This window comes from Strongylocentrotus purpuratus, unplaced genomic scaffold (assembly GCF_000002235.5).
Source record: "Strongylocentrotus purpuratus isolate Spur 01 unplaced genomic scaffold, Spur_5.0 spur5_scaffold_5, whole genome shotgun sequence".
NCBI classification, from domain to species: domain Eukaryota; kingdom Metazoa; phylum Echinodermata; class Echinoidea; order Camarodonta; family Strongylocentrotidae; genus Strongylocentrotus; species Strongylocentrotus purpuratus.
This window is the reverse complement of record NW_022145611.1, coordinates 10,665,394-10,681,920: the sequence shown is the minus strand read 5'-3', so window position 1 is coordinate 10,681,920 and position 16,527 is coordinate 10,665,394. Positions and strand designations below refer to the sequence as shown.

The following is a 16,527-nucleotide window of genomic DNA, read 5'->3' as shown; positions in this document are numbered from 1 at the left end:
AAGAATGGAACAACGAATCATCTTCTTTCTCTTATAATTTCATTAAACTATGAAAGGTCAAAGTTTCCGCGCTTCGCGCGGGAGGGGAGGGGGGGGAACGTAATTCAGACAAGGAATAAGAGTCGAGAATGGTACCAAAAAATCGTCTTCTTTCTCTAATAATTAATGAAAGGTCAAAGCTTCCACGCTACGCGCGGAAGGGGGGGGGGCTGAATTCAAACAAGGATTAAGAGTCGAGAATGATACAACGAATCCTCTTCTTTATCTAATAATTTCATGAAACATCAAAACTTCTGCACTTCTCGCGTAATGGGGGGGGGGGGGGAGGGGTGCAACAGCGAGCTGCCCGAATATGAATTTTTGATATCTTTTCTCATTTATTTTAGTGATAACCCAGATAGCAAAATGTTGTGGGGCCCATCTGGGTTTTATCTGGTTACAACTGGGCTGGCCCACTTGGCCCATTTGGCCCAGATGGGTCCCACATAGGCCCCATGTGGGGCCCAGCAATCTGCACCCGGGTTATAGAAGGGCCCCAGATGGGCGGCCCAGATTGTACCCACTTGGCCCAGATGGGCCCACGTGAAACCCAGATGTACCCCACAATTGGCCCATCAATATACACAAGGGTTACCTAGCCTATTGGGCACCAGATGGGCCATATGTGGGTTTTATGTGGGACCTACCACATTCTATATATGGGTCAAGTGGGTTCTATATGGGCCCCATATGGGCTATAAGTGGGTTTTTATATGGGATCCATATGGGCCAAGTGGGTTTGATCTGGTCCCATATGGGCCAATGTGGTTTTAAATGGGCTTCATATTGTTTAAATGGGTTCCTATTTTTCCCAGTTGAATTCATTTATCCCATTTCAATTTCCAGGGTTACCAGTTGGGTTTAACTGGACCAGTCGTACCATTTGGCACAACTTTCAACCACTGATTGAAAGCTCCAATTAGCATACATAATTAGTAGGTTATGTAGCACTTGTACTAATTAATTTCGTCAATGGCAACAACACATCGTCTAACATTTCCAATGTAAAGGCATTGGTGTTAAGAAGACTTGGTTAATTTGCTGTGATAAGACATTTCCATATACTTGTATTTTATTGAATCTGTTTTAGATTATAGTTAGTGTTTTTTTCTAATTCATGTTTAATTAAATGTAATTTAAACAAAGTAGTGAAATTTCCTAATAATTGGCAATTTACATTTTGTAGTATTTTCGAAATGAATTGCAAATAACTAAATCATCAGTAATTAAGAAATATCCTGTAAATTTAGATAAATTGCTAAAAAAAAACATAGATGTGCACGCACCCCATACTCATTATGCAAATGATAGGATATATTTGTGGGTTTTGGGTGGGAAGGCCCATCTGGTATACATCTGGTTTTCAGCTGGGCGAAGACAATGTTCGACGTGCGATTTTCACCACTAAAAACCCACATGGAGCCCATATGGGCCCTATATGTGTTGGTACTTGTGGGTTCTGGATGGGAAGGCCCATCTGGTATACATCTGGTTTTTATATGGGCCACGTGGGCTCCGTATACCTGTGGGTTCTTGGTGGGAAGGCCCATCTGATATACATCTGGTTTTCACCTGGGTGAAGACAATCTTCGACGTGCAATTATCACCACCAAAAACCCACATGGGGCTCATATGGGGCCTATATGTGTTGGTACTTGTGGGTTCTGGATGGGAAGGCCCATCTGGTATACATCTGGTTTTTAAATGGGCCACGTGGGCTCCGTATACCTGTGGGTTCTTTGTGGGAAGGCCCATATGGGTGAAGACAATCTTCGACGTGCGATTATCACCACCAAAAACCCACATGGGGCCCATATGGGGCCCATATGTGTTGGTACTTGTGGGTTCTTGGTGGGAAGGGCCATCTGGTATACATCTGGTTTTTAGCTGGGCCCAGCTGATGTTCGACGTGCGATTTTCACAAACAAAAACCCACATGGGGCCCACATGGGGCCCATATGTGTGGGTTCTGGGTGGGAAGGCCCATCTGGTATACATCTGGTTTTTGTATGGGCCACGTGGGTTTTAGTCAGCCCATACAAAACCCAGATGGGCCCCATATATTTTGCTATCTGGGAAATAACACTTTCACAGAATACATATGCTCAAATTTTCGCTCGATCGCTCATGAGCCGAATTGTGCAACCAGAAAATTACTTTTCGGGCAAGAGGCTATAGCCCTCCCCCCCCCCCCCCCCCCAATCAAAAAATTGTACTGGTATGGTGCTTCTAATATGACCTTGTCAGTATTGGTACGTCGAGTTGAAAAAACGGTCTGCGCAATGTTCAAATTTCCGCCCCCCCCCCCCCCCCCCCCCCCCCCTATTATGGAAAATCCTGGATCCGCGCCTGCCATATCACACCCAACTGCAAAGTATGATGCCCGATACAAACATAATTGAATTAAATCATCCATGATAATATAATCACAATACCAATGTCTAAAAAATTGCTTATTTTCGCTTGAGCCTGAGGTATCCCTTTCAAGATGCCCTTTTCCCTCCAGAAAGGGTCCTTATTTGTTGGTTTCCCCCCCCCCCTCCCCCTCCCCCCCCCCCTCCCCCCTCCCCCTCCCCTTCCCCTCCCCACCGCCGCCGCCGCCCCTGGTGGTATGGTACGTACATGTATTAGGCTTAGGCATATCCGTTCAAACGTAAAAGTACATCATCTTAGACATCATCCACCTTTTCAAGAGGTCTCATCGACAACGACTCGTTTCCGACGGCGAAGTGAATCTCTGCGCCCGTGTATCTGTGCTCTAATGTCTTTTAAATGAGAGATGAGGTTAGTGGTATTAAAAATATAGGAAGAATGTCATAGTTTATGTCCATTTGAATGTGTTATTTGTATGCATTTTAAGTACTAACCTTTTGTGCTGTCCCACGTACTCATAATTGTGTCCAACTATTTGGGCATCGCTTGCGCTTGTTTATGATGCACGAATTCGAATTCGGCGCTTGTTCAGAAACCTATCCAAAATTTGACCCGTAACTCTGGCGTGGAGATACCCTACTGAAACATACCAAAATGAAGTAAATATTCATTAAATGTCCAAATAAAGATCATGAGTTAAAAGTCGTTATGTTTATTACCTGTTTCGTGTCAATTTTCTTGTTATTTTTGGAGTATTTTTCGGATAAACGTTGAATACTAATAGGTCTATTTACTTTTTCACAGGTTTCACAGCAAACTGCTGCACATTACAAGTAGACTATATACCGATGGTGGGTTACGGGCGGGCTCGCGCCTGTGTGAAGTTATTTACCGTAATGTCTCCGATCCTCGTTATGAAATTGAGTCTAAAGTTATGAAATTGTGAATAATAAACTCTTTATGTTGTATAGCTCCCTCTTAAGGTCAAGATATTAATTAAGCTATAAAACAATGTTTCTTGACTAAAATAGACCGATTGGCTATTCCCTTCTGAAAAGTATGTATCACAACTACATATTCTGAAATTGTCATGGTCGCAGCTACCATTGTATGGCCGTAGGCTCTATTTGAAATTTTTATATACCATTTTTCTCGAAAGCAGAATTATTTTAGGGGCTAAATTTTCTAGTGCTTATAATACATCCACAGGGGCAGGGCAGGTCCAAGCTATTGTCCCCTCTGGGGGTCAAATTTCATCTTTATATATATTTAACAAACTATACCTCATTTTAAAGCTGAAACTGAATTTTATGAATCTGATAAAAAATTAAAAAAATTATCAAAATACGAAGAGTGCCAAGGTCACGAACTTCGATTTGTATTAATTAGCGTGACGTACGGGACATTACATTTTTATTTTTGTATCTCATTTGAATTATTTGTTTAAAATTAAATATCTCAGGACATGAAGACCATCATGCTAGAAAATAGGAAAAAAATACAAAAACTTTCAAAATTAATTAATTATGCAAATGAGGTAGGTTCCAAAGTGTGATGTCCCGTACGTCACAATTTGATCATAATTTGTTTAATTTTAATTATGAAAATAATTTTTTTTTTTAAAGATATTCTAGGAAGTTCTAATTTAGATGAATACCCAACAAAAAATAGGTTTAACAAAAATTTCGAAAATTCTGTGTTGATTACATAATCAAATTAAGAAATGTGACATATGGGACAAGTGTGTGACGTACGGGACAACCCCATATAAAACCAATGCGAGATGTGAAAAAGGAAATGACCAAAAGGAGAATATATACTGTGTTAGGAAACTTGTTGTATACAGGGATATATGAACATTACAACTGGATCCCTTCTAGGAATTTACTTGCTTGTACTTTTGTTGTTGTTTTATGTAATTGTTGTTAATGTAATTAGTCTTCAAGCCAGACCCCTGGTATTATCAACTTTGGTATTTTGCCAGTTGATGTCTCCAACATTGGCAGGATGCTAAATACGTAAATCATAATAGTGTACTAGTTCCTGGAATGAGTCTAATGAAATTATATGGTAGTGGATGCACCAGAAGCTGGCTTTTACAACTCATAGATGCTGCAGGTAAGAATAGCACATGTATGCTATCAAGCTCTCCATGTGAGGTTTTTTTATATTCTATTTTTATATGATGGTAAAGGATTACAGCATGCACTGTACATGTTATGGAGCCAGCTCGGGAATTCTGATCTCCTAAAAACTAAATCATAACTTTTAAGGAAGGATAGCCTTTTTGAGTATTTCACACTCTCACCCACTTAAGATTTTTATCACTTTTACACTCATGCATTTTTGTTGATTTTGCTTTAATCTTTTGAATTGTGGAAAAGGTCACACAAACCTTTAGGGTTTTAATTTCTTATATCTGGTGGTGTTAATAAGATGTTTTAATCAATACGAAATACATTCAAGATTTATATTTTTGTATTCATCTTTCACAAACATGTAGGCTACATTAATGTACATCAAAATTCTTGAATATATGACAGCAACATATTCATGTTCTAATCTGTGATAAAAGGATATAAAAAAGACAATATGTCCAGCATTATCTTTGAATTCCTTCAAAATTCTATGATATGACTATCAAATAATTCAAACAAGCTATGAAGAAAAGACTTCATATTTTTAATGTATCTTTGTTCACAAATACTTAGAACAAGAGAAATGTTCTTTGACAAAATATGATGTGCCGAGTGTGCCCCTGTGTTTCAAACAAGTTTGAATAAAAAAATTCAAGTTCAAGTCATCTTTTTCATTAATTATTGTTTAAAAACATTTTGCAATGTTGAATGTAATGGATAAAAGAAATGAGAAAAGAAGCATGACTGCACATGATAGATGGGTAAATGGAATAAAAATGGTAATATAGTGTGTATGAATATTAATTCAATTTGTTTTCTTTGTTAAAGTAATATTTGTATTGATTTACCTCACAGATGATATTAAATGATGGTTAGAGGATCTAATTGGGTTCTAAAACACTCTAATTGTCACTGATTTAAGTTAAAATTGTTCACATTTAACAAATTTTGACGAAAATTCTCCATTTCAATGCATTTTCCCATAGGGAAAAGTTGTCCCGTACGTCACGTGTCCCGTACGTCACATGCACACATTTATGTTTTGGTATATTACATAATAACGAAAGGTCAGAAAAATATGGTAATAGTTGTGATTAATGCTTGATTCCATAATGAATTAAGATATCATTACCATAAATCTCATAACTTAATAAATTCAGAGAACTTTTATGATGAACTTATTTTTGAAAAAGTCAGAAATTCTCTGGTCCCGTACGTCACGCAGCACATTAATTACATTAAAAATTAATTTATGAATTGGTCAGAACTAAAACTTTCCACAAATGAACTACATGTAGCCCATAATAGCCACAGACTCATACCAAAAGATAGTCATATAAATAATGTCATCCATTGTTATTTCTTGTTTAAAGTCTCTGAATGTCCCGTACGTCACAAAGCAAATAGCTTGGACCTGCCCGGCATCAAAAATATATCAAAATTGTGAAGAATCACTATCCAGCCAATTTTCAATATTTCCCAAAACTTTGTATTACCTTTAACACTAAAGCCTCCATGTACAGACTGTACAGTGCAGACTTTCAATCCCTAGTATGAGTGTACTTTTGATTGATACGTAAATATTAGTACTCATCCACACCTATTTGTGCATAGGTACTGTTACTGCTCATGACTCATGGTATGTAATTACGATAAAGATCTTCATTTTAATTTATTGTATTACTTATGTTATAATAAATGTTTTGTGTCATTTTCTACATCAAAGGGAAACATACCGGTAAATGCAGTCTCCAGTATGGAAAGTAACCAAGTTCCAGAAAGTATGGAAGCAATAACAGCTCCTAAACCAGACACCTCAGACCACCCAAATGATGATGAACTGCTGAATGCCCAACTTCGAATGTTTGAGAACATTGCACTAAGCAATGCCCGCATCAAGAACCAGCAACGAGATGATGTGGAACTATCAACAAGGGAAAGAATCAAAATCCTCTCTGAACAGTTTCACCATTCTCCTGCAGTATTCATTGAAAATTTCCACCCATACCTATGTGAAGACGACCTCATTTGTTTCAACCCTGTCTCTGATGTGTATGAGGTATCGTTTTACCTCAAGGAAGCTAAGAGGAGACTCGGTGCTGGAAAAATGTCTGTGGTCGTGAAGAACCGACGTTATGAAGCGCTCAAGAAATTGGAGAAGGAGGGGAGTTATTTAAGTGATGACGAGATGAGAGCCAGAGATCCTCTCATGTACGAACAGCTTATTGGACAGTATCTGACGGATGAAGAGCGTTTGGAGACTAGGACTAAGATTGACCAGACAGACTTGAAGTTTTCAACGATCCTCATGTCATTCCTGCAGGATCAGGAAATAAAAAAGTTTTACAAGAGACAACAGGATCAAGAGGAAGGGGCAAAAGAAGAAGAAGAAGAAGAAGAAGAAGAAGAAGAAGAAGAGGACGAAGACAAGGACGAGAAGGAGGAGAAGAAGGCAGATGTTAAAGGTAAAGACCAGTATTGGAAATGCCCCAATTTCAAAAAATGAAATGGAAGCTCTCATTACCAATCATGTGAAACAATATGTTTTGACTGATACATGATGATAAAAAATTTGCCGGGAAACCGCCTACTAATTAATATATTTGGTAAATTTGTTTCTCTCATGGGCTATGAGAGATATAGGATAGTCCCATATACATCTTTCTGTGTATAGTGCTTGTAACTTTACGAAGAATGGGCCAAATTTCTTATCATTTTGATGATTCCAGAACCTTGCAGATGCTAGATGCTAGATGATCAACCTTTTCTGATCGATTCCACAACGTTTCTTTCACATTGCAATCGCATGACCATAACTGGTCTTTACCTTTAAAGGAACAGGTGATGATTGATTTCTCAGTAATAAGAATAAAGAATAATTTATTGTCCAGTGTAATGTCTTTGTCTTCATCAAATCTGGTCAATAATTTTGACTGGAGTAAGCGTGGAGTTATATTAATTGTATATTTGTGTGGGAAAATAACAAGTGCATTAATCATATCACACCCATCAAGTTGAGATGGCAAACAAGATTTACATAGTATCACATTGCCTTTAAGAAGCATACTTCATATATCTTTCTTCACAGCTTTGCAGAATTTTGTGTCCCTAATAAATGCAATAAGTGATAGTAGTTGTTGTTGTTTTTTAAGTTTGTTATTTGATTGTCATGATCATTTAAAGGTACTATGTCCCATTTGCAGGCCAAAAACATGACAAGGCTAAATTCCAACGGCATTTGAAAGACAATCTAATTTAGAGCTTTGTATACAGGATCTAAACATTCTCATACACACTTTTATTTGGTTGTTGTTTTCAGGTCATTCCAAGGGCATGGATCATCCCCTGCAAAACAAAGTCGGGAGAGATGCCAATGATGAGGAAGAGGAGGAGGAGGAGGAAGATGAAATGATGGATGAAGATGTGGCACCCATGACTCGGCGCCAACCAACCCCTGCCACGGAAGCAGAGAAGCACCTCCTGCGAGAAGAGTTCCAAAACATAATGAGGGAGAGGTTCCTCAGTGGAGGCGATCAAGACTTTGACTACGGAGCGGTTGACAACAACACGGAGTACGACTCGCTGGCGATTCGTGGATGGGACGAGGAAGAGAAGTACTTTGATGATGATGAGGGTGCAGCTGAAGTGGATGAGGTGTATAGAATAAAAGAACGAGGAAACAAAGAAGATGGCAGTGATGTGTTACCATCAAGAACAGACAATGAGGAATTGGACGATTATGAAAAGTGGACGCCAAATGAAAAGCCTATGGAATGATAGAGTGCCATTGCTGCCCAAACTCTTGTCTGTTTACTGAGTAAAATATGGGCACCAAATCTAAATTTTCATCATTGTCATATTTGCAACAGAGTCATCCAAGGAAATATTTACATTTTTTGTGTTTTTACAGCATCATCATGAAGACAGAGATTCATTGAGCGACATCTTCCTTGACATTATCCTTTTGCATATATGTCCAAACTCAATGAAACAGAAACAAATACAAAAATCATCTGCATAGCCAGCTTCTTCTATTTTCATTTATATAGTGGGGATATTTTCTCTTTACAAATATATTTATTTTTCATGTAAACAATACCCAATATGATCATAGAGCATGAGTCAATGATTATTTAGTTGTTTTTTTTCTTAATCTCTACACCAATTAGTGATGGATTCATTTGCTCCGGAGAGTCCGGAATTTCCATCAGTATTTAACTCACTCCACTAAAAGAGACATGCAATGTATATCTTATTTAAAAAGTTAAATAGTATCTCCCTAATGAACATACTTCCCTGAGGAATAAACCCTCCATTGTGTAAGTTTTGGTAAGTGGCAAAGTTTCTCAACTATCAGATTTTGATGGTGAAATGCATGGAGGATTTTAAACAAACCCTTTTTTCAAATTCAAATAAAATATGTGTTCAGGAAGTAAGCAGATTTGCTCCAGTTTTAACCATCAAAGAGGCAACTGTGTCTGCCTGGTATTCACAGGATATCGAGGATAGCAAAGATTCTTAAACAGCTCAAATGCATTCATGTTCACCCTATTTTATATTGCACATGGATCAGGGATGGTGGTGCAGAAAGGACTGGATTGCCTATTTGATTCCTTTGTTTACAGAGAATCTTTGCTTAGCTCAGTGTGGTGTGATTTTAACACCTGGGCCCCGGTTTCATAAAACATGTTATCAATACAAATGCTAAATTTCTTATTTTCTATGATAAATTTACTCTCAGCCAAACAGATGCCACAATTTCAGTAGCTTATAACAGTTATTGTAACTTGTTAATATGGTATCAATTTTTTTATGAAACAGTGCCCCACATTGTATTCCTCATAGATCTTATATCATATGTTGAGAGCCAGAAGGATGTTGACTGTGTTGAATGATATTAGTCGACGCCCTCCTGACTCTCTCAGTGGATGAAATGGTACTCTGAGTGATTAATATGTAAAAGTGTGAAGACAAAACAATATTTTAAGTCGGAAGATCACTGGCTTGAACTCTCCTTTGGGCTTCCTGTTAAACTTTCCCCAGCTAAAGGGTATACCCTTATTTTGGTCCCATATTTGTACTTGTAGAATGATCTATTAGTATTAACAATGGCATATTTTTGTGAGATGACATATACTTTCATACACTCCAAAAGTCTGTGTCTTATAATACATACATGTAGTTAGTATTACCATTATTGGCTTCGGTTAATTAAACATTAAATGTATTTTGCCCCTTTATACTGATGCATATGACCTAAATATGTACCATGCTCCTTGACATACATTCAATTTAGATAATTAGAGAATTCCAACTTCCTAGAGATTGATGTAATATTAGGACTTGGCCAGCCTCTTGAGAAATTGTATGCATTCCAATCTGGGGATGGATGGGCATGGGAGGCATGTGTCCTCCCCCTCCCCCATCAAATCAAATAGCTCTAATAAAGGAAAAAGAAATTATGCCAGTGCCCCTATTTGCTTTTTCATTGATGGATATGATATTTGCTCAAGATGTAAAATCTATTATATTTCTTACAATAAATACTTGATAAAATGATGACAATGATATCTCTTTCTTCTATCTCATTTCAAATACAACTTACAGCGAATGCTATGGGCGATGACAAAATAATCACACACTGAAACAAGACTTATATACAAAAATGTGATAGTAAATTTTATTTTCCCCCAAAATGAGACCTAGGCAATATTTTTAATAGTTAAATAGTTCATGTGCAAGACTAGGCAGTGTCATCCATGTATTAACATATGTAATATATGACCCTATTGAACATTTCTAGGTTAAAATTCACATCTAGTACTAAGCAACTATTACTATTCCAAATAAACAGCAAAGAAAGTTACAAACAAAACTGCCCTGGCAGCAACTTGTACAAACAAAAATTTTCATTATTCCTTGAGCAGTTATACTTTGTATTTTATAAGTTGACTGTACGTCAAGAACACCTGTTCCACAGAAACACTTGGATTTAAAAAATATTGTTCTTATTCTTCCTCTTCAGCATTCCAACCAATATTTAATGGTATTTTAAATGTAAACTTATGAAATGTACATTATAGTTAAATGAAACATGTAGCAAAAGTGCAGCCCTCCCTCTCTTGTCATAAGCATGTCAGATAAACAAGGTGCACATCACTTTCCAAATTACTGCACTATCAAGTCATATGTAATATTCTACATGTAAGACACACATTTGTTCATTGTTGTAAGGAATTAAACTCAAAAGTAGGAAACCACTATTCAATAACAGTTTTATTTTTATTTTGTGTACGGTATATATTCAAAAGCATATATGAAATGTCTTGGAACATATTACAGCCATAATGACTCAAAATAATATATCACACAGATTTGTTCTAACACTTCATTTTCTTTTAATCTCATATGGAGCTCAAAACAGTTTTAAAAAGAAAAGAAAAGAAACATCGCCTTATTATTGTAGAAAAATGGGACTGTCTACAAACCAACTTCCTACATCCAGTAGATTTCTTCTTAAAGCAGATTACACACATGGTACATGTAAAATCGAAGATATTTCATAATCCAAATTCCAGCACTGAATTGCACAAAATTCAAATACATGATAAATATAGCAATCATTCTCTTGACCGTCTCCATCAATTTAGCTTTAAAACTTGAAAGATAGCCCATACACAATGCAAACATAGGCTCATGAAACCCCAACAAATGCAATGATATCGTAGTGATAATGTGTTCAATTTATAATAACTCTTCAAGGTGCGTTATCTTTATAGCGCTTAATACATCTACGATGTCTCTAGGCGCTTAAGAGATATACTAGCAACCCTGTCATTGGATTTCAATACTTGCCCGCACACACTGTGTGCACAATCTCCAAAATCAATGATTAGGCCCTAGAAAGCTACACACAGGGTTATATATTTCACCTTATTTCATCTCTTCCTTTCCATTAAAAAAATATACGTTTTGAGATTGAGCCCAGTCACGATACCCTGAGACAGTCATGGTGAGACAATCATAAAAACTTTAAACAGCCTAGAAAAAAATACAACTTTAACATCACTGTGTGTGTACATGAACGTCAAGATGCAATACCGTGGGGTGAAGAAAAAAAATTGCCAGAAAATATTCTACTCGCACTCAATGATCTTTGTGTTATACTAAACAGATACATGTATATGTGGAGGTTATTTAAATGCATCTCACTTTTGCCATCATAGGTAAATGTAGTTTTAAGTGGTTTAACGTCTCCCATGTGAACTGGTATAAATTTTGGCATTCCTTGTACTGCACTTCTGCATATTACATTTATAGTTTACCTTCGTATCCTGAGCAGGGATGCTCAAACTATGAGGTTAAACTTTGAGGCCAGTCTGAGTCTGAGAGCTTTTTGGGTATGTGGTGTTGAAAGCTATGGTTAAAAACAAACATGTGGTACTTCCGATAGAACTTAAAGTCACTAGTTTAATGTTATACATGTTCACGTATCTACAGGCATACAAATGTTGTGGTACTATTGACTATTCCCCTTTCTTCTAAAAGTTTCTTATAATACTGATTCTTTACAAAAGTAATGCACATGCACCTATTAAGTCATACATGAAGACAAAATCCACAAACTTTCGTTTGTTTTTATAGCAATTCAAGGATTAAACAACATTAAACAATACAAATTTAATACAACACAATCTATAGATCTATGGATATGATCACGAGTACATGTTTATGATTAATTTAGAGTTACAAAAAGAGGATTGATATATATGGCAACAAGTGTATATTCTAGTCACTAGAAAAATATTTCTCTTTAGATTGTCAAATGCAAATGACTCGTGTAATGTAAGAGAGGATGGGTCCAATGACTGGCAGAAATATGTCTTTTTTTAATTTCAGTTTACTTTTTCTTTTCTCACCAAGACTTACATTAAACATGACTGAAATCAGTGTTGGGCATCATACCGAGTACCAATAACATACAAAATATATTGCCATGTTTGAGCTTATTATGCAGCCTGTCTCCTTCCCTTTTCCCAGCTGTAAGGCTATACCGGTAGCCCTTCAAGAACACTTTACCTTGCATGGTACTACTCATTTTGTGGGGGGGGGGGGAGGAATCTCTCAAAATAATGTTTTTCCCTGAAATTCTCTCGATCTGCAATTCACCAAATGCAAGATTATATTGTTTATATATCTATCAAGAGATGAAACCGTTGTTGGCTTCTTATCAGTTTTATGAAGGGTATCCAATAAAATGATACTCTCACACATCATCTTTCACAAAAATCTACTTCAATAAAAATATGCACCATTACTTTCACACAGATTAGATAGAAATACTGATTCCACTAAATAAATAAATTACAATAACTTGACCCAAAACCTTGTAATAATAGATTGATGGGCTTAATTTGGCATGGATGGTGCAAATTGGTGCAAATGAACACATAAATGCATGTCATTTTAAATATAACATTCCATATTTGTTGTTGTTCTTGTTCTCCTGTTACAACTAGATATTTTTATTTTAGGCAACCATCTTGTAAATATAGACTGGGCACTTGAATTAAAATATTTATAAAAAGATATATATATGAGTACCGTATATGTTATTTACTTTCTGTGCTTGAATAAATGTATAAACCCCTTCATGTACCGGAGGTGTGTCACCATGGCAATAAGAACTGGATAAATCAATGTCCTTGTCTGAGTTCACACAGGAAAAGGAAACGAAGGTGTGATAGAGCGAGACAAAGGAAGGATGTGTTCACAGTCTGAAGCATAGTAGCCAGGACTATTAAAGGAAGGGAGAATGTGTTCACACTCTCCAGGACAATTAGCTACACATGTAGGAAGGAAACTACAAATTTTAAGATTGGGTAGTATTAGCAACGTAGTGGATTAGTTTCCACATGTACCCTGATAATACAACAGACGACCGGTACATTAATAACTAATAGCCCTGATAGAATTCTAAATTTCAAGGTGCATAATTTACTAATTCAAGACCTGGGCCACGGACAAATCTGTTAGACTTTCAAGCAGCATTGCATTAGCCTGACAATGCTTGATCTTTGAGTTTTCTACATAATTTTGAAAAGTGAACTCAATAAGGCGACAGTGAGAAAGCACCCATGATGCAGCACACAGATCTACAAACCTGTGAATGAAATAGTGTGAAAAATCAATGACCAGTATACTGAGTCTATAGTTGTGTATATCTTTACACCAAATATTAGACAACCTTGCATGAATATACACTGTGTCTTTGCTATGCAGCTGTATCAAGCTACATCTTGTTTATTTGTTGGGGTTTTTTCCCCCAAGAGATTTAAATCTCATTTGTTCATCAGCATACCTATGATAAACATGTACCTTGTATCTAGTTTGACCTTGTTTTGCATTGAACTAGTATTTTCAAGCATTATAAGCACCAAATAAATGACCAAATGAGCAGTGAATAAACCAAATAAAATAAAATCAATGGTGTACTGGTATAGAAACAGAATAATAATGATGTACATGGAGGTCTTACATTATTCACAAGGCAACATACTCTACAATTTAAATTTGTTGTGCAAGCAAGTTGTAAAAGGATTTCTTTCAAACGTCTCGTTTTTTTCTCCGGATAAATACATTTTTGTCTTCTTTAATCAACCTTGTAGCCAATAATATTTTTTTTCAAAAGGTGTGAAAGCTTGAATATCCTAAGTTTGTACGATGGTGTATATATATGTGCACACTATAGATGTAATGATGTGCACTGTGCACATGATATTTTGTTGCTTCTCTTGATCTCTTTTGTGCTTTTACAATATTTGCCCCACTGTTAATGTGAAAATGAAAGAAAAAACATATTTCCAAACTGTTAAAGTGCCTGCATACTGGAATACATCTACAGATGGGTATTTGTTTGTATGTAAGGCTTCCTGGCAGTATTTGATGGCAAAGCTCAGAATAATTTTTTAAAGACTTAACGACGAAAAGAAACAAATGTGAATTCATTTTCGACCTTTCGGTTGGTATGTCATCTGTCTGTAACATCAGATCTGACAAGATATTGCAATTCCCGTCTATTTCTTTCATTTCCTACTAATGTGTTTGCATCATTTGTTATGGATACAGTTAAATACTGCATACACTAAAAGCAAGGTATAAAAGTTCAATGTTTTATGTAGCGATATAAGCAAACTTAAGTACACAATGAATCACTGGTATGGAAATATATAACCAAACAAGTAAGTTTCATGCGCTCAATCTTTCTTTGCCAAAGCCACTTTCTCAAGCATCAGAGTAACATGCTAGAAAAATCGCCCAATATACCCAACATATTTCATTTTCGTAGCAAAGCTCGCCTCAGATACTGCGATACCTTGCCAAAACAGGTTTTTTTTTGTTACCTTCACGCCATTTACTGAGCATTGTGGATACATAGAATGCTACTTTGATGTTCTTTATCATCTCTCTTTTGACCTAATTCCTGAGCAATCCTTGTCATCACATTCCAACTACTATGGTCATGTTCATACAGTCATTGGCCCGATTTTACATGATTTCACATGATGTAAAAGAGGTGTTTCCACGCCAACCAGTGGTTGCAGTTAGTCATATATCCTCTCAAAATAATAATCAACAAAGGAGGTTTGTCAACAAAACTCCTTTGTGAATTTGGGCCATGGTGTTTGTCTCCAGAGAGAACACCTTGACATTGTCTTCCATTGAAAATAATTTTCGACATCAGTAAAATGGGGTTTGCCTACTTGTATTCCGTGGCAAAAGATAAAAACAAGAGTTTGTCTTTCAAACAATTCTCTTTCCCCAAATGCAAAGGAAATATATCTCACTCTCTCCGAAATTCAATTCAAAATTTGTTTAACTGTGGTTCAACGCACAACCTGTTTCACTGAAAACAGGGAGAGATTACATCTTTTGAAGAAAATATTCATCTTCTGCATTTATGGGGGTTTAGTCCTTCCAAATGTGCTACATGTACTTGTCATTTTTTCCAAGAGCTCTTAACCTATGGATGGTATGAAGGCTTACAGTTCATTCAAGATGCATCTTTAGGGAGACAATAAGGCTGACTATGTTTTGACAGAGGTGTTTCCATGCCAAGGAGTGGTTGCAGCTAGTCATATACCCTCTCAAAAGAATAATCAACAATCGTATGAGCTTGACCTACATGTTTAAAGCAATCTTATTCGAGCTAGGAAATAAAGTCACTCTCTTTCCCTCATATAAGAAATATCCTTCTACCTTTCTGAAGTTTCTATAAAGTCCAAAAGGCACAGTCCGCATGTTCCTTAATACTTGATACCCATAGGAACAATGCAAATATATACATCTAATCATCTACATTCTACCAGGATAATTATTACTTCAACCTCTATTAGAATAAATTATGCAGACAATGATCCAACTCTACCTCCATAAATATATATACATATATTTTGTAAACAATTTACTTTGTTATATAATTAGCTTTTTACAAGTGTAAGCACACAAAAATAGATATCTATCTTGTATATTCAACACGGTAAGTTCATAAAAGAGCTAGTAAAATTTGGCCAGAGTGCCACAAAGTTGATCTACTTGCTCATTTGACATCCTACATTATGGCAATCCACCTCTGCTGAATGGTATCATTATCTAAAGCCTAAGCTATCACTATTAGAATGAATGACCACATGCTAATAGTATTTGTTAAATATTAGCAGATACTATCTGAGAAGGCACAGTGCTGCAAGCTTGTTCTGTCTTTCCATCCTACAAACAGGTAGGAAAATCTACCAATAAATGTTGGAAAAGAAAAGAAAAGAAAAGAGTTGATCAAATCAAAGCATGATAAATATTGAGAGGAACTGTAATATCATGGTTATCGTACTGCCTGGTTAAAAGCAAAAGATTTGTGGTTCAATAAAAATGACACAATTAAAACATCTACCGGTAGACCTAATTTAAAAAAAGAATGTCT

General features: G+C 36.3%; 1 protein-coding gene across 1 annotated transcript; it reads left to right on the top strand.

The window, feature by feature from the left end:
- Positions 1 to 2,685: 2,685 nt before the first annotated feature.
- Positions 2,686 to 8,952, top strand: LOC762786 (coiled-coil domain-containing protein 97). The gene is made up of 3 exons (XM_030998563.1): positions 2,686 to 2,823; positions 6,277 to 7,008; positions 7,776 to 8,952. Exons 1-3 carry the CDS (start codon positions 2,812 to 2,814, stop codon positions 8,325 to 8,327), a joined length of 1,296 nt encoding a protein of 431 aa, XP_030854423.1. The 5' UTR covers positions 2,686 to 2,811; the 3' UTR covers positions 8,328 to 8,952.
- Positions 8,953 to 16,527: the final 7,575 nt, after the last annotated feature.

Coding starts and splice junctions, on each gene's coding strand:
- LOC762786 (XM_030998563.1), top strand. Junction 7,009..7,775: donor AGGAGGAGAAGAAGGCAGAT/GTTAAAGGTAAA, acceptor TGACAAGGCTAA/ATTCCAACGGCATTTGAAAG.